Source organism: Pleurodeles waltl, chromosome 5, assembly GCF_031143425.1.
Source record: "Pleurodeles waltl isolate 20211129_DDA chromosome 5, aPleWal1.hap1.20221129, whole genome shotgun sequence".
NCBI classification, from domain to species: Eukaryota; Metazoa; Chordata; class Amphibia; order Caudata; family Salamandridae; genus Pleurodeles; species Pleurodeles waltl.
The window spans coordinates 634,816,813-634,843,610 of NC_090444.1; the positions used below are offsets into that span (position 1 = coordinate 634,816,813).

Genomic DNA, 26,798 nt, shown 5'->3' on the forward strand with positions numbered 1-26,798 from the left:
GCCATGGGCTTTATATTTTATTACTACCATGTTTGGTCACGCTTTTTCTCATAAAATCTGTTTTTCAATTTTAGCCTTGATCTAGAAAGAGCTCTTGGGTTTCTGAAGCCCATTCTGACCCAAGAGATGTTTGTATTCTGCACACTTGAACTTTTCCATGTAATTTCTGTCTGAGATCATATGGAGAATGTCAAATGGAATAATTCATAATAAATAATCTTCTTGGAGAAGAAGACAGCATTTTAGTCAGTTTATGTAGGTTTAGGTGTGTTTTCACCAAAGTCAACTGTGAACAGTGTCAATTTGGTGTGAGCTAGGATGCAAGCATTTGATTTCGGCTCCGTAACGTAAATTTACTATTCACTTTTATTTGCACTGGTTTCGTGTGAATCTGGACACATTTAATCTGTACTTTTTTTAGAGTTTTTCCATACCCCAGTAACCCCATCTTGTATGTACTGTTTTCTACATGCGGCTTTAGTTTTTTTTTAAGTTTTCACTTTTTCAATGCGGTTGTGTTCTAGGAAGATTTATTTTTGTTTTGTTGTGGTTGGGTCTCTACATCATAATTTTAGTATTTAAGTCTTCTTTGTCAATCGAGAGGCTATTATCTGTGCAGGCATTTTCTATCTAGACTACAAGATGTTAACTTGGACTAGTTAAGTACAAGCAAGACATCTTCCTTCACAGAGTAAAGGGGTGTATTGCTCTTTCACCTAATTTTCAACATCTTGACTGGCATGGGAGTTTGAGATAATGGCAAATTAATGGCAAAACAAATTAGGCAGTGTTATACTTTATACCACAGCAGTGTGCACTTGATTCAATGTGTTTTTAAAGGAATGATAATTCAAGATGCTATGCTATAGTCCATGTAACTTTAAAGACCTCAGATTAATGATAAAGATGGAAAAGTAAGATTCATGATGTGTTCAAATGTTTCCTTATTGCTCTCATACTCGCTTGTTGCGCTGTGACTAATACTTCTGAAATGTGGGCGTGTGTAAATATCTTACAAAAGAACAAGCAATGAAAAGAATCAGTGAAACCACAGAATTTCGTATCAGTGAGATTGTTCAGCAGAGACCATATCACAGTCTCATTCTTTGTGCTGCACAAAAGGGATTCGCAGTTTTCTTTTTCTTGCCTATTACACAAACAGTAACACCAGCCAAAAAAATGTCTGCTAGTGTATGTGCTGCTGACGGCAGAGCTTGGACACACGCAAAACAGACAAATCCTACACTGTGGCTGTATCATGATGCCTTTTTCTGCATTGGACCAGCACAGAAAGGGACTTTGGCCCAGATTTAAGTGGGCTTAGCTCTTCCTTGCACGACATTAGCATAATAGTTTATGACACTAATGTGGCCCAACGTGGCCAAGTTTGCAGCGCCATATTTACAAAGTGGCGCAATGCATGCATTGCACCACTTTGTAACCCCTTGCGCCACGTTATGCCTGAGTCAGCCAATATATTTGCATTTAAAGATGAAAGATTGACACAAAAAACAACCTCCTGTCTTTCTTTGGTAATGACCACTGGTGATAACAATCGGGCTGACTCAAGAGGTTTTATCAGATACTCTTGAACTATCTCCTGATGCAGCTCTTTTACTTCTTGCCTGAATAACACTGGTGTCCACCTTGGTTTATGCCTCACCATACAAACTCTTCCTTCAAAACAATCCAATGGGCAGAATCCTTCAACACTCCCAATTTTCTCTCACCATCCGTGACCTTTTCCAAGACCCTCAATACTTGTATTCTCTGTGGCTTCAACATCCAGTACTTGATCTCTCCCAGTCAGATTGAGGACAATGTTTAGATCCTATTGGTGTATTCTTCTTAATATTGGAGGCCCTGTTTTCACTACATAGGCTTTCCCTTGTATCATCCTGTCCTCAGGGCTGGCTTTAGCGTTGGTGACGCACAGTGCAGCAATCTTTTGTGGTGCCCCCCCATCCCATGACCACCTCCTCAGATTCCATCCCTATCACCCTGCAAAAGCGCCCTCATCTCTCCATAGCCCCATCACAAACATTTAATTTGTTTTAAAGTGCTTGTAAGGGCTGGCTTTACTAATCTACTCAGCTATCCACATAAAATAAAGTTCTGTTCTTTACAGCAGGCATAATAATCCTCTGTGCTACTTTATGGTGCATCAAAACTGACACTGGAAAAAACGCCGATCTCCCACTCTAGCAAGAACATCAATCACAAGAGTTATCTTAACATTTTAACTGCTGGCCGAAGGATGACGCACAAGGAATTTTTCCGCAGGTGCTTTTAAATCACAAGTTTCGAAAGCTACTGCTAAATATAGCAACCCCCTGAGATCCATGCACCCACATCCAGATGAGCACATGGTGCGGCCGCACTGGTCGCATTAATAGGCTTTGATTCTAGATAACACCTTTTCCATGTTCGCTCTGACAAATCTTCAGGAGCTCTGGTAAATATTGATCCTGAGTCCACCATTAGGTATACCAATTTATCATTAATTCTGAACATTGCTTTGGGTCTTTCTTTCTTCTTGAATCCTCATTCCCATCTCTTTCCAGCACACTCAACATTTTTTCCTTAGTATGTATCCCATCTTCCATTGATGATACTCTTCCCTTGCCTTTACTTCTGCAAACTGTGGCACAGTACCCTTTTTACCACATTTTCAACACTCCTTGTTGAATGCAAAACAATTCTTAAAATCCGAGGATTAGGAATTAGCTCCACATCTGGTGCACAGTTTTCATTGCCACTACATTTTTTGCAAAATCTACACTCCCCTTAGGAACTCCATTGCAGTAACGATTTCCTATTTATTTTATTAGTCCAATAATCATCACTGTTCATATTTACTGTCACTGCAACATTTCCTTCTTGTTTATTATCTTTATGATTCATCTCCTTCATGCACGCAAGTGATTCCTCAATGATCTTCGCTATGTGAATAGCCTTCTTTATGTTGGGTTCCATGAAGGCCGAAGTCTCTCTTCCATTTTTGTATCGTGACATTGCAAAATTAGGTGGTCTTCTACAATTCTTATGTAATTCCTTCGAATAGGCTCTTTATTGCTAACTCTATCAATCGTGCGGTAAACTCCTCCTCTGCCTCAGCAAAACCTTTGTGGTTGTGTCTTGTCATTGTCATGGTCACTGATTTTTCAAATCTTATTTCTAATCCTTGTCTTGTCTCTTTATAAATGTCTGTTATTCGGTTACCACAAAGATAGTGCAATTGGTAAAAACATGAATGTGTGTTGTCCTTACTTTCCTAATTTATTTATTCATAATGTATTTTTTATTTTGGAGTAAAATCCATTGATACCACATAGTTTTCAAGTGCATCTATCCAGTTTTCTCATTCTTTAACAGGCTGACCAGGCTAGGATTGGAAATTGGGTGATTGCGTTTTGCCTGAAACCTCTTCCATGACAGGTTGGTCTTTGACGTTTGTAGCTCCACATCAATGGAAATTTTAATGGGTTTGGTATGCCTTTTAATTTTTAAACAGTACACCAATATTGTAGTTGGAAAATTGTTTGCGTTTGTGATGACATTGCATTTGCTAATTTATAAGTGTACAACTGTTTTCTCTATGGATGCAATGATTGTCTTTGCCCACTATATGCCATCTGGATTCAGAGAACAAGATGCATGCATGTCATTTCTCTGAGATGGTCCCAGGGCTATGATTGCCATGATTCTTAGAATATTTCTGTGAGAACGCGCTATCCAGGGTTTGAATTGGGTCCTTTATTTATTTATTTCTCTCCAGATTGTGTGCACAGTGATGCATATGTTGTTGTTGCGCCTGTCGATTGTTTTCATAGTGCACTCTCTATAAACATGGAAAGCTTCTGTCATGTGCTGCTATGGCGGTGCAGGTCTGATTGTTATTGTTTGCTCCGCTGATTGTTAAGGGGGTGCATGACACTTGAGTTGCTTACTCCTGCACATCATTATTGTTCGAGTGGTAATATTTTATAATAATTAAAGGAGTCTTTTACTGGCGCTTCATTTCTTCCACCTGTACGTATCATTTAGTCATGAATTTCTTTGAATGTTTTGACTTTAGTGCCAGTTATGATAATAGATTTTGATGGTTGTATTTTCTTCACTGCTTTATTCCTTCACTGCTTCACCTCTTGAGACAAGGGGCCAGATGTAGCAAACGATTGCGACTCGCAAACGGGCCGAATCGCAATTTGCGACAGTGCAAAATCGGAAATGGGATGCAAAAAGCCCATTTCTGACTCGCAAAAAGCGATGGGACCCGTTTGCGAGTCGTATCCGGTGCGACCCCATTTTGCGACGCGCAAATTGCAAGTCGCAATTTGCGAGTCGCAACCCATATGCAATTGCAACTCGCAAATTGCGACTAGTCGCAAAAAGGCCAGTTTGCATGTCCCATTTACCACTAACTCAGAGCAGGTGGTAACCATTACCAAAGTATAAAAGGGGACCCAGAAGGCATCTGGGTTACTCAAGATGGCGGAGATATACCTGATAGCAGTGAGGAGGAGAGTCTACGCAGCTCAGCAGAGGAGGAGGAGGGGCCACAGACAGGAGAAGATATATAGAACCAGGCAGACTCTTTTTCAGCAAACTGAAGAGGAGATCTATGACAAATACCGCCTTAGCAGCGCAGCCATTCTAGAATTAATAGATTTACTGAAACCACAGCTAGAACACAAGACTCTGCGTGGCTGCGCCATCCCTACGCATGTGCAAGTACTATGCGCACTGCACCTCTTGGCCTCAGGGAGCTATCAGGGGGTCATTGCCGTGGCAGGTGGGGTATCCCAAAGTGCAGTGTCAAGGTTCCTCAGGGCATTCCTAGAAGCCTTAGTCACGCACATGTCTCACTTCATATACTTACCAAGGAATGAGGCAGAAATTAACAGCACCAAGCTGGACTTTTACCGCATTGCCCACTTTCCTCATGTCATAGGGTGTGTAGATGGGACACACATTCAAATATGCCCCCCTGCTAATCTGGAACACATTTTCCGCAACAGGAAGTGTACCCACTCACTCAACATACAGGTTGTTTGTGATGCCCATTATGTCATCACGGACATCGTAGCTAAGTTTCCTGGTAGTACCCATGACTCATACATTTTTAGGCATAGTGGGATACATCAACGCCTGGAACGTGGGGAATTTGGAGACGGTTACCTCCTAGGTAGAGCCACAGACACTTGCAGACATACACACAGGTCACTGTGCACGACAATCTGGACTTCCTAACCGTGTACTTTTGTGCCCAACAGGTGACAGTGCATATGCTCTCAGGCCTTGGATCATGACTCCGTTTTTAACACCCAGAACTGAATCAGAGAGGCAATACAACAGTGCGCATAAGAGGACCAGGAACCTGATCGAGCGCACCTTCGGACTGCTGAAGGCAAGATTCAGATGCCTCCACCGCAGTGGAGGCGCCCTCCAATACACCCCCATTACCGCTTTCAAAATTGTGGTCGCATGCGCCATCCTCCACAACATAGCCACCCGACGTGGGCTACCTCTCACCCCTGCAGACCCAGATCCTGATGATGAAGAGCAAGAACAACCACATCGCCATCATGGGGATAGGAGTCTAGCTAATCAAGGCAGACTGAGACGGGACCACATTGCAACGCAATATTTTGGACGGTACGTGTCAACTCCCACCATACTCACCTATTAACCATTTGTTAAGTGGAACAAAAATAACTGTTTTATTAATGTCATGAAGAAACTATATACAAGTTGAAATTGTCCATGGGCAGGAAAATGCCAACCAGTCATGTGGCACATTAACGCCATGTGCCACATTAATCTGTCCTGGCTGTTATCTATGATCTCCTGCCCCTCCTGCCAGCCTGGCTGGTCCCTGCTGCGTCCATGGTGCTGTGCCTACCACTCCTCAGCACCCTACTGTCAGTGGCAGAGACACTGCTCACTGTTGAGCCCTCCTCCCAGGTGTATTTGTTAACTTCCTGGCTGTGATGTCATCATCATGTGCCAGGAAGTGTTTCCAGAGTGTTCTGGTATGCTTTCTGGAGTGTTCTGCTGCATCTGCAAGCAATTTTGAAGGTAATCGCAATTTGCGACACCCACTCGCTAATTGCGAGTTCGTTTTTTGCACACTCGCCAACAGTGACCTCGCAAACTGCGGACTCTCACACAGCGTTGCGAGTCCGGCTGCGAGTCGCAAAATCGGATCGCTTTTTTTTCTGACATTCCAATTTGCGACTATTTTTGCTACATCTGGCCCTAGGTGATTACTGATGGTGCTCATTGGCAAATTGTATTAATGATACCAGAGTCACTTTAATGTAAAAATGCAGTTTATTGAGTTGCTCAGACCACGAGAGGGAACACTGTGTCGGTGCTATCCAGCAATCCAACCGACTCCCTCAGCAGTTTCATGGCAACCCTCTCTGGAATGCAGTTATAGAAGCCCCTCAAGACACTTATTTGTGCAAACTCCCTTCATGTTCTTGTGGTCAGTTTGTTTTGGTTTTCTTTTGAGGTGAATCTGAGTGGCCATGGGCTTTATATTTTATTACTACCATGTTTGGTCACGCTTTTTCTCATAAAATCTGTTTTTCAATTTTAGCCTTGATCTAGAAAGAGCTCTTGGGTTTCTGAAGCCCATTCTGACCCAAGAGATGTTTTTATTCTGCACACTTGAACTTATCTATGTAATTTCTGGCTTAGTTCATATGGAGAATGTCAAATGGAATAATTCATAATAAATAATCTTCTTGGAGAAGAAGACAGCATTTTAGTCAGTTTATGTAGTTATAGGTGTTTTAACCAAAGTCAACTGTGAACAGTGTCAATTTGGTGTGAGCTAGGATGCAAGCGTTTGATTTCGGCACTGTAAAGTAAATTTACTATTCACTTTTATTTGCACTGGTTTCATGTGAATCTGGACACATTTAATCTGTAACCCCATCTTGTATGTATTGTTTTCTACATGCGGCTTTAGTTTTTTTTTAAGTTTTAACTTTTTCAATGCGGTTGTGTTCTAGGAAGATTTATTTTTGTTTTGGTGTGGTTGGGTCTCTACGTCATAATTTTATTATTTAGGTCTTCTTTCTCAATCGAGAGGCTATTATCTGTGCAGGCATTTTCAATCTAGACCACAAGATGTTAACTTGGACTAGTTAAGTACAAGCAAGACATCTTCCTTCACAGAGTAAAGGGGTGTATTGCTCTTTCACCTAATTTTCAAACATCATGACTGGCATGGGAGTTTGAGATAATGGCAAATTAATGGCAAAACAAATTAGGCAGTGTTATACTTTATACCACAGCAGTGTGCACTTGATTCAATGTGTTTTTAAAGGAATGATAACTGAAGATGCTATGCCATAGTCCATGTAACTTTAAAGACCTCAGATGAATGATAAAGAACGAAAAGTAAGATTCATGATGTGTTCAAATGTTTCCTTATTACTCTCATACTCGCTTGTTGCGCTGTGACTAATATGCAGGCGTGTGTAAATATCTTACAAAAGAACAAGCAATGAAAAGAATCAGTGAAACCATAGAATTTCGTATCAGTGAGATTGTTCAGCAGAGACCATATCACAATCTCATTCTTTGTGCTGCACAAAAGGGATTCACAGTTTTCTTTTTCTTGCCTATTACACAAACATTAACACCAGCCAAACAAATGTCTGCTAGTGTATGTGCTGCTGACGGCAGAGCTCGGACACACGCAAAACAGACAAATCCTACACTGTGGCTGTATCATGATGCCTTTTTCTGCATTGGACCAGCATAGAAAGGGACTCTGGCCCAGATTTAAGGGGCTTAGCTCTTCCTTGTGCGACATTAGCATAATAGTTTATGACACTAATGTGGCCCAACGCGGCCATGTTTGCTGCGCCATATTTACGAAGTGGCGCAATGCATGCATTGCACCACTTTGTAACCCCTTGCGGCACATTATGCCTGAGGCAGGCATACTGTATGCTGATTGTTTTTAGACTTAGTCACATAGCAAATATGAGTACAAAATTTACACTATCTGTCTCTGGTCGCTTTTGGTATTAACATAATGATCAATAGTTAAATAAAAAGGAGAGAAGAGTTGGAAATGGCGTCCTTTGCAATCTCAAGTAGGGACAAGCATTGGCAAAACCAGCACAAAACATATTTGATTGCTTGCAAGCAGACAACCTCCAGTACTGCAAGAAATACTTATTTATTTACTGGATATTTATAGTATGTTTGTTTTGCAAATTTTCTTTTATCAAAGCACAACAAAATAAAACAGTTCATAAAATTGATCCATTTCATTAAGCCAAAATGTGTTTTACATACATGCTATATTGCTTTTGACAGGTCAATTAGGACGGGATAATTCTATGCCCCTGAATTTGCCAAGGAATTTTGTCAAATATGTTTAAGGTCAGAAACAAAATAACTGTTCAATAATTCGCAACAACTGTCTTTTGCTTTAGGGATGGCCGCGTGCTTGAAGGCAATGCATTATGGGTATGCTGCATTGTCACTAAATGTTTAGGAGGCCTCAGTTGTCAACCCTGTACTCAACTGTCCAAGAAATGCTAGTTCACCTGTTACAGAATTGAACCAAAAACACTGAATAATAATTCCCCATAAGCGGATGTAAGCAGTACTTGGGTCTTGGAACACTGATAAGAACAAATACATGAGTATTTAGCATTAGTAAAAGCAGGAAATACCCTACAGCCAACAGAAATAGAGGAAAAGTAAGCGGCAAGCACAGGAACCAATGAAAAGCAAGGGGGTGGAATGTAAGCCTCTTTTCAGATATATACTAACAATTGATTTCACAAGCACAGCACAAGGGCTGTGTAGGGGAAACCTAAAAAGTAGTAAAGCTGCACTGAAGCAGTGCTTCTCCGAAAGGGGGCAGAATTTAACCTTCTGGGAGTATAAAATAATTTTTTATTCTGTGCCTGGAAAACTGCACCAGGCACAAGTTTTCAAGCATACTAATGGTATTGTTACATCAAACATTTCCAAAGTTCCAAATCCTCCAATAGCTTGTGCAACATCGGCTGGTGCAAAATCTCCATGGAAGATAATGTGCCACCTGATTTCAAGTTTTACTGGAAGTGGGAAAGTACCTTTTAAAACCAAATGTTCACAGAAGCAGGCCTGGAATCAAGAGCCACACGCAGTATTGGTACTTGTAATTAAGCTTCAAGATCATTATTCCCAATTCTGACTCAACAACACGTGATGGACCATAACTGAGGTGGAGATACCAACTGGAAAGACTAACTCAGCAACTTCTATCTCATCTTGCAGTTACTGGTCACCTCAGTACCTAGGCACTAGTCCATATTCCCGCCCTTGGGAATACTGCTCAATGTGAAGTGGACATTTTCTTCTTTCATTTTTTATCCTTCAGGAGGAAAAACTTTCTTCACATAGAGAAACCTCTTTCCCTCCAATAAGTATGGAAATTATCTGTTCCCCTTTCCTAACCTGGAAGAGGAGTTATTCCAGCAACTTGCTGGACTAAAACTCCAACCATTTTCAGGCTGAGAAAGAGTCAAATGGGAGTTTGTGAATGTAATACTGTAATAAAGTGGGAACTAGCTGGATTCTAGTTCTGACTGCTATTCCTGAGTCCAAACTAGGATCAGGGCTGTCTTCAGTCAACCGTCCCTAAGGTGCCCTGATGGTGTGCAGTGAAATCTGGACTCATTCATTTGACTTGTGCACATTCAGCTTACCATGCATACCTGTACCATGTAGGAAGGCAAGGACTCTTGGTTTACCTTAGAGTTTCCTTGCATTAAATGGTTCCCTTGGTGGCTGAGAAAGGATCGCTGCAGCAGAAGCATTATTTTACTCAGTTATCTCATTTAAAATAGAAATCTGTGACCTACATGTTGCACTGAGTCCCCTGCAACAAAAGCTAAGCTTCAGTAGTCTGAGCTATCTAATGAATCAAACACATGACCAAAGTGTATATGAAGAGATCTCCACCAAATGCATTAACCATCTGAGTTATCATGTCAGTATTATAATCTTCAATATACACCTCCGCTGCAAATGCCCTAACTCTGAAATATCTTTAAATACAGTCTTTTATAAACAATTAAGTAATACAGAATAGTTTTACTATACATTTTTAATACTCTTGTGAGCACATTGCTTGAAAATGTCACGCTAGGTAAGAACACAAGACGTAGATGCCAAAAACACGCATACACAATGTGGAAGCAAGCACAAACTCACAGCTGAACCTGGCTGTGTGGAACATAAAGTATGATTGAAATACACAAGTTACTATCATATTATGCATCTACCGCATCTATGCTAGTTATATCGAATGAAGATAGAAGATCAAAACTGATATACGGTCACAACCCAGTGGTGCCCTTATAATAAATGATGTGAAGAACTGATTTTGCTAAGGGTTTCTTATATGAATACTGTTAGACTTTTGAGTTTTAGCAGGGTCATCCCCAATCTTTTTGCCTCCTGCAGCCTATTTTGTCTGACCTGTTGCTGTTGGCTTTTGAACTCTGAGCACTTTACCACTGCTAACCAGTGCTAAAGTGCATATGCTCTCTGTGTAAATTGTACTGTTGATTGGTTTATCCATGATTGGCATTTTTGATTTACTGGTAAGTCCCTAGTAAAGTGCACTAGAGGTGCCCAGGGCCTGTAAATCAAATGCTACTAGTGGGCCTGCAGCACTGGTTGTACCACCTACCAGAGTAGCCCTGTAATCATGTCTCAGACCTGCCACTGCAGTGTCTGTGTGTGCAGTTTTAAACTGTAAATTCGACTTGGCAAGTGTACCCATTTTCCAGGTCTCAACCTTCCCTTTTCTTACATGTATGACACCCCTAAGGTAGGCCCTAGGTAGCCCAAAGGGCAGGGTGCAGAGTATGGTTAAGGTAGAACATATAGTAATGTGTTTTATATGTCCTGACAGTGAAATATTGCTAAATTCGTTTTTCACTGTTGAAAGGCCTGTCCTTCTCATAGGTTAACATGGGGGCTACCTTTAAATATGATTAAAATGTAGAGTCCCTTTGGGAGCGGATAGATGTGGAGTTTGGGGTCTCTGAGCTCACAATTTAAAAATACATCTTTTAGTAAAGTTGATTCTAAGATTGTGTTTTTGAAAATGCCACTTTTAGAAAGGATTACATTTTCTTGCTCAAATCATTCCTGTGTCTCTGCCCGTTTGTGGATTCCCTGTTTGGGTCAGTTTGACAGTTGGGCTGGTTGCACCTCTCACTAGACAGTGAAACAAAGGGAGCTGGGGTGTAGTCTGTATTTCCTGATGAGCCATCTATGCTAAGAGGGAGGGGAGGAGTGGTCACTCACACCTGAAAGGGCTGTGCCTGCCCTCACACAATGCAGTCTCCAACCCCCTGGTGTGTGTCTGGGGCCTTGCCTGGGGAAGGCAGGATTTTAAAAACAAGAGACTTTGCTTTGAAGTAAGCCTACTTCAAAGGGCAAAATGGGTATAAGAAGGGCACACAAAACTACAGACTTTAGAACACTTGTGGAAACCAAAAGGAACCTCTGCCCTCAGCCCCAACCTCTTCAACATATACATGGCCCCCTTCGCCAACATACTCTGCCCCCACGGAATCACCATCATCTCTTATGCAGACGACACCAGCTCATCATCTCCCTCACCAGGAACCCTTCCACCGCCAAGACAAACCTGCACGCCGGACTCCTCGACATCGCCAAATGGATGACAGCAAGCCACCTCAAACTTAACTCCAACAAAACAGAAATCATCATCTTCGGCCCCAGCAAGACAGCATGGGACGACTCCTGGTGGCCCACCGCCCTCGGACCACCCCCACCACCCACCACCGATGCACGCAACCTCGCCATTGTCTTAGACTCATCTCTCTGCATGACCCAGCAAATCAGCACCATATTGTCCTCCTGCTTGAACACCCTTTGCATGCTATGGAAGACTTTCAAATGGATTCCCTTAGAAACAAGAAAAACTGTCACCCATGCCCTCATCAGCAGCAGTCTGGACTACGGAAACACCCTCTACGCTGGTACCACAGCCAAGCTTCAGAAAAAACTCAATCGAATCCAGAACGCAGCCGCACGTCTCATCCTCAACCTCCCCCGCCACGAACACATCTCCGCTCACCTCAGATCCTTACACTGGCTGCCCATCAGCAAAAGGATAATCTTCAAAGTCCTTATCCACGCTCACAAATCCCTCCACGACACTGGACCAGCGTACCTTAACGAACGAGTAAACTTCCACACACATACTCGACTTCTCTGTTCCGCTGACCTTGCCCTCGCCACAGTCCCCCGCATCCAACGCACCACCTCCGGCAGCAGATCCTTCTCCCAACTCGCTGCCAAGACCTGGAACTCCCTCCCCACCAACCTACACACGACCCAGGACCTCCTAACTTTCAGAAAGCACCTCAAGACACAGCTTTTTGAGCACTAAACAGCAACCCTCCCCCCTCAGCGCCTTGAGACTCTAGCAGGTGAGTAGTGCGCTTAATACATTTTTTGATTGATCAGTTGATTGATTGCCTGGGGAAGAGCTGAGGAAAAAGAGCTGCACTGTCTGTGACAGTGCTTTGTGGAGCTATCCTGCAGTTGCTGCTTCTGCCAGAGTAAGAGGGCAAAGACTGAACTTTGTGTGCCTTCCATCTTGTGAAGATCTCCAAGGGCTTGATTTAGAGCTTGCCTCCGGTTGTTTGAAGTCTCAAGGACAGCAAGGACTTCTCTCTGCCAGCACCTGGAGTCTCTGGAGAGACTCCTACTCTGCCCTGTGGTGCCCATCCAGTTCCTGGGACCCTGAAAGGAGATGCTGGCAACCTAAGAGGAAGAAATCCAAGCACAGAACGCAGTGCGGGGAAAAGATCGACGCGACTCCGGTCTGTGGCTGAAGAAACGACGCACTGCCGGCTTCGCAGCTGAAAATCAACACTCGACTGTAACGCGACCGAAGAATCGACGCACGGAGCTGGAGAAACAGCGCACAGCATTCCTGACTGAGGCTGGGAGATCACAACCCGCACTGTGTGATTTTCGGATCATCGTGTTGCTGGATTTCTGATGCACACACTGCTGGGTGTGTAAAAACAATGCAAGGCCTGCCCGGACCTGAGAGTGCTGACTGGATCAATGCATCGCTGTCCTGCGGACAGAAGAAATGATGCGCCCGACCCGATGAATGGAGAACAACGCAAGGTCTCACCTGTGAGTGAAATCGGCGCATCGCAAGCCCTTTTTGATGCACACTCATCCGTGCAAGGTTATTTTGGACGCACCCAAGGTACATTTTCACGCTAACAGTGTTAGTGTGTGTTTTAAAATACATAAAGACTCTTTTTGCTTTTTAATTGATAACTTGGCTTGTGTATTGTGGATTTTTGTTGTTTTGGTCTTGTTTTGTTTAGATAAAGATTTCCTATTTTTCTAAACCTGTTTTGAGTAATTTTGTAGTGATTACAAATACTTTACACCTAGCACTCTCAAGTTAAACCTACTGCTCTGCCAAGCTACCAAGGGGGTAAGCAGGGGTTAGCTGAGGGTGATTCTCTTTTACCCTGACTAGAGTGAGGGTCCTTGCTTGAACAGGGGGTGACTTGACTGTCAACCAAAGACCCCATTTCTAACCTTGGTGATCAGCGATTGGGATTGGACTTGTATTTGTACTTGACATACAGTGATGAAGTGTACACTACTGTTTTGAGTTCAGACCACTACGTGACCACATACTAATTGTCTTGTGATTCTGCTTTTTTTCTCTGATGTCCTCCTGGATATATTGTTGATATCTTGGGACTCTGGTTTTTGGTTGTGAAGCCTTTGCAGAATGGAAGTCAACTTCTGGCACCTATTTATCTATAAAAAAGGCAGCTTAAAGCATTCTGGATGGAAAGGGGACTGGCTGTGAATACGAAACCCAGAAGGGAGGATCTTGAGTCAGCCCTGTTTCAGTATGAGTTGAAATACTGTCAGGCAACACCACCAGATGAGTTTGAGGAGGAGAAATACTCAGAGGAGGAGGGCAGTGGCCCTGAGGAGGGAACAGAAAGAGATGATTGGCTCCTAGCTCGAATCCAGAGCCTGGAAGAGCTAGATGCAGAGCTTGAGAGGGCTGAGGAGGAGAGAGCCTTAGCCCTGGAAAATGAAAGGATTGCAGCTCAAGAGCTGAGCTGTGAAGAGCTGAAGCTGGAAGCCATGAAGGCTGAGTCTAGTTCAGATGATGGCAGCAACAATTTTATATCTGGTGCTGCTGAAGAAGTGCACATGCCCAGAGGTGTGGTGCCCTACTTGAAGGAGGGAGTCAACACACACCAGGAGGTTCAGGGGTATGAGGTAGCTCCAGTGATGTACAGGGTCCTGATGTGGCTTGGGGAACTGGCATGGGGAGTCATATTCCTACTGGTGGGAGGAACACTCTATTGAGTCTAGGTGAGAGTGACAGGGAGAGGGGTTACCCCCAGGTAGAGGTCCTGGTTATGGAGTGTGAAGACATCCCAGAAAAGGGTGGGTTGAGTGTCAGGGACAGTCAGGCACTGTCTCACAAGTCTCAGGAGGGTGATGTAGTGTGCTTTTTCAAGGCTGAGTCACTGCATGGTTGGGTGAAGGGTACTTTTGTGAATTCAGGTGCAGGGCTGAGTGATGTACTTGCTGGAGAGCATATGTCTAGTACTTATTTTCCAGAGCTACGCCAACACCAGGTGGAGTGTGAGTTATTTGACCCCAGGGAACTTACACAGGAGGCAGACCTCTGGGTGAGTACCAGAGAGTCTGAAGAGGCATTTGGAGGTGCTCCTGAGGTAAGTGGTCTAGGTATTTCCCAACCAGGTGAGGTAGGGAAGGATTGTAGTGTCCCAGGTAGGTCCCAGTGTAGTGGGATGGGTGAGGGACCCCATATCCAGTCTCAGAGGAGAGGGAATGGGGATGGGCTGAGGCCCAAGGTGCCCGAGATCCGGTCCCAGGTACCGGAGGGTTCCATGAGGGAACACCAGGAGGGGAGCCTAGCCTGTACCGTAGGGCCATCTGTTGAGGGAGACCCCACAGTGTCAGGAGAACTTGGGGGGCGGCTGTAGCCAGTGTCCCACCAGTTATGGTGTCTGGCAGTACCACTCCTAGTGAGGGGGTGCAGAAGTCCAGACAGAGGGTTGAGAGGGGGTTGCGGACTCCAGTGGAAAATCAGGAGGGTCAGGGGTCAGCTCTGAGAGCAGAGCCCCCAAGCAGTGACCTTGGTGAGACCATTTCTGGGTTGGGGGAATCCAGACTCTGCCAGATGTCCAGGGGTCAGGAGACCTGTGCCAGCCAAACTCTTGTGTGGCCCTGGGGGATAGTGTGTCCCTTGGGGGGGTAAGTGTGCCCCCCAGGAATTCCTGGTGTGCCAGTAAATGGTTCAACCACAGGGTGGTGAATCTGGGTTGAAGGATCAGGTTCAGGGGGTAAACTCTGACCTGATGGGGAGTAGGTGTGCTCCAAAGGAAGTTCTGGTGCGCCAGGCAGTGGTTCAACCGCAGGGTGGTGACTCTGGGTTGGAGGACCAGGTTCAGAGGATAAACTCTGACCTGGTGGGGGGTCGGTGTGCCCCCAATGATGTCCTGGGTTGCCAGGCAGTGGTCCAGTCTGAGGGTACAGACCCTGGACTGGAGGATCAGGTGCAGGTGGTAAACCCTGACCTGAAGGGGGGGTGGTTTGCCCAATCACCCCCCTGGTGTGATTTCTAGGGGTACTCTCTCTGAGGGGGGTGCAGGACCCTGAGAGTAGGGGCAGGTGAGGGAGAGATTCACCCCTGACCCCAGTGCAATCTAAGGGTACAGACTCTGCCAAGCTACCAAGAGGGTAAGCAGGGGTTAGCTGAGGGTGATTCTCTTTTACCCTGACTAGAGTGAGGGTCCTTGCTTGAACAGGGGGTAACCTGACTGTCAACCAAAGACCCCATTTCTAACAAATACGTAAAATATGGAGGAGGGTATGAGTTTCACAATTTGACTGAAATATAAGCCCTGAGGAAGTCAAGGTTAAATACGCCTGACAAACATGTGGTGGATGCAAAGGCAAGCAAATCTATGAATGAAAGTTTGAAAGGAAGACAGCTTACACAAGCATTAGAAGTGCTCTTACTACTTGTTGGAGCACCCAATGCATACTTGTTATTAGTAACTGAGCATACTAGGTATAAAAGTGCACTGTCAAACCTCTGCCACCTAAAATTTATTTTTCCAGTTTTTATTGTTGCCTATTTCTTTAGGTTCAGAGTTTGTAAAAAATAATTCATAGGCTGACTTTTATCAAACAACTCCTCAAGACTCTGCCCTTTGTGACTCTGCCTCCTTGTTCTGCCCTTTGTGACTCTGCCTCCTTGTTCCTGCCAACCCACATATCCCTACTTTGGGGATTTATGGGGTATATATTTCCCATTTTCAGCACTGTGTGAAAGTCGGCAAACACACATTTACATACAAATTATCACGGCTCACCACACTATGATCCGCCTACTTCCCATCTTTTGCATGAGATTTAGTACTGCAGATTTCTTCCTACGTGACGGAGAAATTTGCAGCAGTAATGCCATTTACATTTGTCAAGAATTCTTTGTTAGTTTCTAGCAGGCATAGAGGCAGCCATTTTCAACTGTAAACATATGTTCACATTCAGGAATGGCTTTGCGAATGAGGCCCCGTGTTAAAAAAGAAATATGTCAGAGCCCGGAGTTTTACTTAGAAGGCTACAAAAGGACCTACCCACTTTCACTGCCGCATACTATAGCTGGCTTCATTTCAGAACCACCCTCACAAGCAAATGGCCAGAGGCACAAAAAGTAGCAGGAGTCAAGCATGCATATGGTGCTTTAACCTTTGCCTATAAAGTCCCTTTAGCTGCTAACTAAAAGCACGTTAAACCTGTTCAGACAACATTAAAACATTCTGAAACCAAATAGTGCAAAAAATGTTCTCACCCTCTGGAGTGGGATCTCTCTGCTGTGCTTGATTGCACGTGAAATCTCATTGAACTGGCCAGCCTGGCACGCCTCTGCAGCCTCCACAGGGAGGGTATACGAGAACCAAATTGTGGAGGTGCCTGACATTTACAATGATTTCATAGCAGACAATAGAAGACACCCCAAGTAAACTAAACCGTCCATGTACAACTAGAATAAAACCTAGTTTGTTCACACTGAGACTAATATCCTCACCAACGAACTCAGTACAACTAAATTCACTGACACTGACTGATTCAATAAGGGACTCTGCACGACTCTTCATGGAAGTTTCCTCTTTGTTGACTTATATTATCACTCGCATGTTAAATCTTTTAGTGAAGGTCCTAGTCCCGAATATTCCAAAAGAAGGATTCAATACAAGTTTAATTACTTGAGGAGTTTTATAAAGCGCTTACATTTAACCAAACAGACATCTTAGATCACTATACGAATAAGAAAAAACAAAGGGCCATATTTATACTTTTTGACGCAAAACTGCGCTAACGCAGTTTTGCGCCAAAAAATTTAGCGCCGGCTAACGCCATTCTGAAGCACCATGCGTGCGCCGTATTTATTGAATGGCGTTAGCCGACCGGCGCTGCCTTGTGTGCGTGAAAAAAAAACACGTACACCAGGCAGCGCCGGCGTAGGGAAAAATGGCGTTTGGGCGTCCAAAAATGGGGCAAGTCAGGCTGAGGCCAAAAAATCGTCTTAACCCGATTTGCGCCATTTTTTTTTGGCGCCCAGACGCCATTAACATGACTCCTGTCTTAGCAAAGACAGGAGTCATGCCCCCTTGCCCAATGGCCATGCCCAGGGGACTTCTGTCCCCTGGGCATGGTCATTGGGCATAGTGGCATGTAGGGGGGCACAAATCAGGCCCCCCTATGCCACAAAAAAAAATTAAAAAAAATACTTACCACAACTTACCTTTTCTTCCCTGGGATGGGTCCCTCCATCCTTGGGTGTCCTCCTGGGGTGAGCAAGGGTGGCAGGGGGTGTACCTGGGGGCAAGGGAGGGCACCTCTGGGCTCATTCTGAGCCCACAGGTCCCTTAACGCCTGCCCTGACCCAGGCGTTAAAAAGAGGCGCAAATGCGGGGTTTTTTGCCCCGCCCACTCCCGGGCGTCATTTTTGCCCGGGAGTATAAATACCACGCACATGCCTGGGAGTCATTTTTTAAGACGGGAACGCCTACCTTGCATCTCATTAACGCAAGGAAGGTGTTCACGCCAAAAAATGACGCTAACTCCATGAACTTTGGCGCTAGAAGCGTCTAACGCCAAAGTATAAATATGGAGTTAGTTTTGCGTCGAATTTGCGTAAAAAAAAAACGATGCAAATTCGGCGCAAACGGAGTATAAATATGCCCCAAAGAATGAAAAGGAGGGAGAGAAGAAAGGGGATTCTTGGGGGTACTGGGCAAGAATTAGACTACAGAAGGTAAATAGAAGCAGATTAATAGGCTGTACAAGGGGAGTGAGGAAAGGGTATCAATAACTTTTAACTGGAGGGTTTCATCTGTGGGAAGAAACGATGTGTCTGTGAGCAATAAGGTTTTCAAGTCTTTTTTTCTCAATTAGTGAAAATCCTTTTGATTACTCGGCGTATGTAGCAGAGTATTTCAGAGATTAGTGCCAAGGCTATTAATGTATTTCCTCTGAATTTCAATTTCATTGGCATATGTTGATTGAGTTGGGATGCATTGGAGGATCACAAATTCCTTTTAAGTTTTAAGACGGTGTGGGGAAGCCAGTGGTTTAACAGACTTGGGTCCAGGCTGATGTGAGGCTTTCTGAATGAAGCATAATATGTTTCTGGCTACACAACGGGACAGACACCACCCTGCTTTGTATTTGGGGCAATATCCTTGGAATTACTGATCAGGAAGAGACTCTTGTTGGGTCTGTACACCACCTTTAACACAAGGGAATTCCCCTTTTATTCCTAAGTAAACAATGCTTCTTCCCAACTGGATGCGATCCTACTGTTGGCTGTTCTCTCTCTAATTAGGTTGCTGTACTTTGAGTTGATGGTAAGTGTGAGGACTTATAGAATTAATTCTGGCAGTTTTGAGCTATGCCGCAAACTACACAGGGCTGTCTCCGTTCCTGTGTGTGGTGGCTATAAAACCTTTGGCACACGTATCAAGGAAGGAACATCTACAAAGAGCCGTCAGCTTCTATGCGCGCAGAACCTTACTGAACTTCTATGCTGACAAAATATTGTCATGTGTTAAAAACCCCAAGGATAATTGCACCCTTTTATTGACACAATAACGGAATTTTGTCAGTACTCAAGAACAAGTATAAATTGAAAGAAGTCACAGTTGATGCAGCTGACTGATAATGCAACCGAGGCGGGATTAGATTTAAGGATTTAAGTAAAGTTTTGCAGACAAGGTACTCTGCTCAAAAAATGTGCCAGGGTACTCTGTCTGCCAGATTCCCTTGTTCTATTTGGAAGTTACAGGAAACACCATATCAGACTTTCCATCCTATTGACAATGGATGTTGGTAGTCATTTTTTCTGTTCAGGACTGCCGAGGAAAGCGTAGCGGTTCCGAACAGGAACTAGGGTTAATGACCTCAGATACAGTGGGATAAAAACCTCAGTGTGCCAGGGCCCTTAATATTTTGCTTTTCAACATCATACTCTGACTTTGGGAATTTCTTTTAGAAATACACAATTGTGCTGTGTGAGGACATTGAACATGGTGCTCACACAGCAAAGCTTCAATGCCTCCAGCTGATTCTCCTTGGCTGTGGTTCTACAGAAAGCCAGGGGATCTTTGTATGTAAGGTGGAGGTTTCTATGTATGCGGGCTGTACTCCACCAGAGTAGTGGAACACATATCGGGTGTAAAAGAGAACAACCAACAGAACGTTAAATAAGCCTGTTAGACTTTCAATTGTGGGTTGACAAAATTAGATTCCTGGGGAAAATATGAGGTGAAATGTGGTGATACTGCAGGAACTTAATTATTAGATTGCTCTGGACAAGCTGAAAAACTCTTCGTCCAGATGAACTAAACTTCTGGTATCCATGACTGTCCTTTCCCATAGCTGAAGAGTGTGGTGCTTCCCAGATACGTCATTTTTTCCTGAACATCCCAATGGGGCTGAGGGGCAGTATTTCATTATTCTGAGGACTAAGGTCCACATTTACAAGCAGCTTTTGATGCAGGTGTGTCAATTATTTTGATGCACTGACAGTAGTGGCTGCAGAGAAATGTATACAAGGCCACACAAAGCCACTATGCATGGCTTTTCATGGCCTTGTGGATATGGAATAAGGCAACGCAGCACAAGTTGCTTTACTCTGCATCAAAGACGCATCCCATGGGTGTTGCGGTAGGTGTTTCCCCACAACACCCATGGATTTCGATGCATTCCCAGATTTATAAGGATTTTTAAACCTGGGAATGCGTTAAAAGCCTACGCCTCCTAAAGGATGCGCAACAAGGAGAAATACCTTTATTTGTCCTTGTTTTTTCCTTTTTCTATGTGTGCTGCATTCTGTGCAGGGGGAAAAGACAGGAATGCACCGTATTTTGTAGATAGAGCGCATTCCTGCCCTTTTCTTTTGACACTTAGCAGCCGAGCAAGAAGGTTTGTGGCTCTGCCCTGTGCCAAAAGTTTAGTAAATATGCCCCTAAGTGTGCTAAGCTACTCTGAGCAGAGGGCCAGTCTTCTTAAAATAGGATATATTGACTAATCCCTACATCAAAGGAAGGGCTCTGGTGTGACCAATGACACTGGATGAGATCATAGTGGAACATAATATAATGGACTGCAAGTAGATATATGTTTGGGAGGTGGCTGGCTGGCTCTTGTATTTTGTGCTTATACAGATATTTAAATATTATTTTACTAATTGAAGCTGTACCAATAACTTCAAATTTCTGATCTATCTATCTATCTCTCTATCTATCTATCTATCTATCTATCTATCTATCTATCTATCTATCTATGCAACCATATCTAGCTAACTTTGCGACTTTATCTATCTCTTTGTATATCTATCTAGTGGGCTGTCTGCCAGATATACCTTTGGAACAATAGCTATCCATATCTACATTTGCAACTCTATCAATATCTATCTATCTATCTATCTATCTATCTATCTATCTATCTATCTATCTATCTATCTATCTCGTCACCCTTCTTTCTGCAAACTTTGGATCCAGTGAAGTGGAAACTACTGGTGACTCTTCTGAGTGAACTATTATTGCACCATTGATTTTGAAGCTGACCTGTGCACGTCACTCAAAATGTTGTAGTGAATGGGTTTCTGTTGGGCAGTGCCTGTGGGTGTTGGATCACACCTCATGGCATGATTGGTTGATCACTCTGCTTTTCATGCCTGAGCTCTCTTTTAAAGTGATGACACTAATGTAGAAAATCAGTGACTCATCAAAACAGTAAGCACAACAAGCATGTTGTTGACATGCTGATAGATGTACAATCTAACAGTAAGGAGCAGGAACCCTGGTTTTGTGTTGATAGGTTTTGAGTTTTATTTTGTTGTTCTATTTCACTGGTAGTGGGGTATGGGTCAATTTTCGAATGGATGACAATATTGTAATGTCTCAAGAAGGGGTGCCATTGAGATTTGCAGGCTGAGGGTCCACGTTAGTGCAAAAGGAATGCTGACATGATGTGGGCTGACACCTACAGTTCTAACAATGTCTTGCCAATGGCAAATTAAGTAAGGAAGTGTGTGGCTAAATATTTTTAAGTTGAACTAGCAAGATAAAATAACTATTAACCAAGGAATGAAGCATAACAGGCATTTTAGGATGATAGGTTTAGCTCAACCGAATTGCTCTTTTACTGAACCACGCCATAAGCTAGAGGCAGTGGGTCACTTATCCTCCTTTTTTCAGTGATAATTTAGCAGCTGAATTGAGTAGGATTAACACTACTTAATCAGTTTTCTGATTTCCCTTGGACGACTGGCTTTTTGTAAGGCATAGGGCCTTCGAAGCTTTAGCCCCTACGAGCCTTCACTGCAGTTGTGCTGCAAATATTAATGATACAAATCCTGGTATACCAACTACGACTCTGACACAACTGCATCATCAAAATGCAGGTTCTAGCTGTCAATGGTCAACACTGACCAACACCAATAACAATTTTCGTTGATTATTGAAATGGGAGAGGATTTTTTTTCCCATAACTCTTCATTAGTCTTGAGAATTAGATAACACTTTCAGGGTGCAAATCTTTGTAATTTAAAGTGCAAGCGTCATTTTCTTATAAATGTACAATACAAACATTATCTCATTGCATAATGTCACCATCAATTACAGTATTAACCTATTTTACAGAGATAATATGCTACTTAGCACAGCAAAAAAACATTCACAACTAATCTTATGAAAAATATATTTAAAAATGAATAGTCTCTAATTATTAGTGCAGACAAGCCTACAGATTAAAGAAAATATATCTTTTTCATGAAAGATGCATCAAAATACACATGTACAAAATATGTAAAGTATAACCTGTGGTCTAGTGACATTTACAAATCATACAGCTTATACCTCGTAGTTCCGTTTGTCTTCAGAACCCCACAATGATATTATTGGACTATAATAAAAAGTTACTCTTTAAGTGTACATATTCATAAACACACAAAGATGCACTCGGCAGAATAAGAGGCAAATGGATACTGCAAGAAAGTCAAAAGAAGTTTTGAAAAACGAGATGAAAAAAGTGGAGAGCAAAGAGATGAAGCACCATATAACAGAACCACGAGATAATGCATATAGTAAGGGATCAACCAAACCAAGCATCAATGGAAGTATGGAAGCAGCAAACATTGCGATTTATATTTCTGGAGAGAACTCAAGAACAGCCCAAACTGAGGTTTTATGGAGGAGTTTGAGTTTGTATCCACATGTGCGTTAAAGTACACAACTGCTTGCATAGAAATATACCACTACATTACAAAAGTTATAATCTCAACACCAAAAAGGAAAACATAGAAAGAAAAGCAAATGCCTCCCAATTACTGCTCAAAGAAATAGATGCCTCCCATTTAGAAGGTCAGCAGAACCTCTCATTGCTGTTACTGGAATAAAATACACAGTATTCCTTAGGTATATATATATATATATATATATATATACACCTATAAATATATATAAATATTGACGAGACCTAATGATTATGATCAAAACTGTAATGCAACAATGCTAGGACAATTATCTTTACCTTTCAACCATAGTACCTTTAACACGTCTAATTCACGCATATCACGCATATCAAACAAACCCTGTATCCAGGAAGGGACTAATTACATCTGCCAATACACCTATGGAATATGGATCCATGGCTATGCTGAAAGAGAGCTCAAGACATGGCTTGACCATTAATTACTGTGTTCATAACCCCGGTCAATATTATTTGATGGGCATGTCCTGGAAATGTACCTAGTACCTCTAACCAAAGTACATAATGAACATTGTTGTACCAGTAGGCCCTGGACATTACTCCGAGCTCCAGCAAAAGTCACCAGTGCTGTGACACAATGACATAAGTTCAGAGGCATGGCTGTAGGGCTGCTTGATAGATAAGCAATCGATCAAGAAAAACAGTAGTGATCAGAACCAACCTTATTAAAAAATTCATAACTTTCTTTTTTAGAAGTGCTCAAACATTTTCCAGTTTCCTCAGTCTAAACAGTAGAGATTCGATTCACACAGATTTAGCGGCATACTCCTGGAATTCGTAGTAAGTTGGGAGTATTACAGGAGTGCATGGTCTCTACTCATAGAAAAATCTTTATGAATTGGGCCATTGATCTCTCGAATCTTTGTGCTGATTTGTACGCCCTCTCGCATCCTTATGCCTTCAGCTGTATGATTATCTACAGCCGCATAGATACTGAATTCTGGATCCAGGCTCCACGGGTGAAATTACAGTACTTCTAAATAATATTCTGTGTTTTATTGTATAGCTCAAAGATTATACAAATAAAAATATTAATTCCTTATGTTGTCATACATGAGTTACAGTTACACTATTATGTGTCAAGAGGCAAAGGGCACATCAATTGTGCCTCCTGGCTGGCAGCAGGTAGATGTCGCACAGAATTCAGGCACAGTTTAGTCTTCGATTGCTGCTAATACTAGAACGAGCAAATTTAGGTAGCGACTTGGGGAACTAAATCTAGAATATATCAAAAATGTTTGTATCAGGCTAAGTACCTGAAGAGGGGTTTGAAGATACCAGCACTGCAACCTTACACCAGGAATATATCTGTAAATAGGGCTGCAGGTGTAGTGGCACCATCGCCTGTTGCATTCCAGTTATAGAAGTGTTTTCACTATCAAACCAGGTGAAGGAGGGATACATTTTCCCTACTTGCATTAGGGCCCATAATACCCTTAAAATGCTAGTGTGAGGCAAAATGAAATCATGTCTGAAAACCCTTGAAGCTCACCTCATGCTAGGTGATAGGACGAAGTGAATGGGATCCAGTGTGAACGATGTTTCCAGGTTTTTTAACTTTAATAAAACAATCCTCATATTTTTGCTAAAAACAACCGTTCCTGAACAGCTAATGCCGATCTTGAGTTGCCTTGAGCTGAAGGGGAAGGAGCTAGAGACTGTGCTTTGAAGTGAAAGAAGAGACGGCTACAAAAGAAACAAGCCTTCTTCCCAGAGTGTACTGTTACCTGGAAAATGTAAATGTGAGGAATTGGTTAATAGGTTAATCGAAAAACTTATTGGGAGACACGATAGGCTTTAATTGATAGAATTCTCTGAAGGTTCATTGTGACCAAGGGTTATTCTTTTTCAGAGGTTATGTAAGGGTATTAACAATTCTGGAAGGCCTCCTTGAACTGGGAACCTTTAAAACGTTTTGCACTACGTCCGGTTTCATTGTGTGTTACAAAAAATATAACTTTCGAAAGCCCTGTAAGAACAAGGGGCCAGATGTAGCAAAGTCCCAAATTGCGACTTGCAATTTGCGAGTCCCTGCGACTCGCAAATTGCAAGTCGCACTTTGGGATGCAGAAAGGTGTCTCAGACACCTTCTGCGAGTCGCTATGGGGTCGCAAAGACCCACCTCATTAATATTAATGAGGTGGGTCGTAGTTTGCGACCCCATAGCGATTCAGGGCACTCACGGGGATGGAGGCCTGCTGGGAACAGCAGACCTCCATGTCCGTGACTGCTTTTAAATAAAGCTATTTTTTTTTTCAAAGTGCAACCCGTTTTCCTTAAAGGAGAACGAGCTGCACTTTTAAAAATAAACCGAAACCTTTTGTTTCGGTATTTTTCAGGGCAGGCAGTGGTCCATTGGACCACTGCCTGCTATGAAAAATTATTTTTGGGTCCAGACCCAAAGGGAAAGGGGTCCCATGGGGACCCCTTCCCGTTTGCGACTGGGTTACCATCCACTTCAAGTGGATGGTAACTGCGAGTCCATTCGCGGTCGCAAATGGAATTGCATACTATTGCGACTCGCAAATAGGAAGGGGACACCCCTTCCTATTTGCGAATCGGAAATGCATTTTGTGAGTCGGTTCCGACTCGCAAAAGTCATTTCTACATACCAGATGGGCTTTAGCGACTCGCAAACTGCGTTTTTCGCCGTTTGCGAGTCGCTAAACCTTTTCTACATCTGGCCCTTAAACCCTACAACTTTTTGCACTTTTTGAAGCAGCTTATCTTATATAGCAATACCGTTTTTAAACTGTGTCAGCCTGTCTTATATTGTAGTACATGTCTCAATTATTGGTTAACATATTCACAATGGTTTCATTACAGGGTGGGCTATCTTAGCACTATAAATACACAGGACAATGTTCTACAGTGCACCAACCAGTAATCGGGCAGTGCGCGATGGGCTGGTCTGACGGATAAGTATCTCTCGTGTTTTGTTAGCAGTTGGTGGGTCTATTTTGTGGTCTGGTGGGTCACTTTTACTGTGGATTTTCCAGAAATCACAACAAACATCGCCTGCTGCAAACACAAATGCACGCACTCTCCCATACCTTGCGTAAAACCCGGGCATCGTGACTTAGCAAGTTAAACATTGGCCTGATTTGCAAATGAAGGCCACTTCTTTATCTATCTGAATGGCTAATGGGGGACACTATTATTTTGGTGCCAATCCTATTTTTCACCAGTTAGATCCTGATATTAGAATACTTTGTTCTTTCTCGCCACGTCCCTGGCACGTCTTCACGCTCACTGACCCCGCCCTCTGTACTCAGGGTGACAGTGCCTATACGTTCTATACACTTCGACCTCTGGCTAAGGTCCCAAATATCTTGCCTTTGATTATTACCTGAAACCGCCTGCAGGGGGAGCAGAAGCAGAGCCGCCAGGATACACAGCGCCCGGGCTGTACCCGTCGCCCACCTCCAATGGGCTGGCTGCATCATTAAAAGTCGAAACTAGTAGTCCTGATGAAGCTTGGCTGGAAGCACCCAGGCCTCTCGTGCCACATGGCGCGACGTGTCGTGGGGACCAGTTCGACTGTCAGCCCGCACTAGGTAACCTCTCGCTACTCTGGCAGAAACACCCACGCTCTGCACAGGGCGGAGCTGATGTGCTCACGGTTCCTCCCTTGATACACCTGCTTCGCTTTCGGACGCGCTGTGTGGGCAGCGCAGGAATGCCGTTGTGGGCGGCAGCACGGGTGCTAGCTGAACGGCCGGTCCGCCCACTGCCGCCTCACCTCACACCTTTACAGCAGCGCTTAGTTGTGCGGTATCTGTCATTTGAAGCTGATGACATCGTGTGGTTAAAAAAAACAACAAAAAAAACACTGCGACGTACTATAATGCCAGAAGTTC

At 43.3% G+C, this 26,798-nt stretch overlaps 1 protein-coding gene across 2 annotated transcripts in view; it reads right to left on the reverse strand.

Moving 5' to 3' along the window:
* LOC138295892 (interleukin-20 receptor subunit alpha-like) overlaps nucleotides 1-26,523 on the reverse strand; it is a 214,322-nt gene extending 187,799 nt beyond the window's left edge. The window contains exon 1 of one of the 2 annotated variants that reach the window (XM_069234502.1): nucleotides 26,288-26,523. In XM_069234502.1, coding sequence (XP_069090603.1) covers nucleotides 26,288-26,384 — 97 coding nt within the window. In that variant the 5' untranslated portion in view covers nucleotides 26,385-26,523. The remainder of the gene's footprint in view (nucleotides 1-26,287) is intronic. The other variant, XM_069234503.1, reaches the window with a different exon arrangement.
* Between the last annotated feature and the right edge of the window lie 275 nt (nucleotides 26,524-26,798).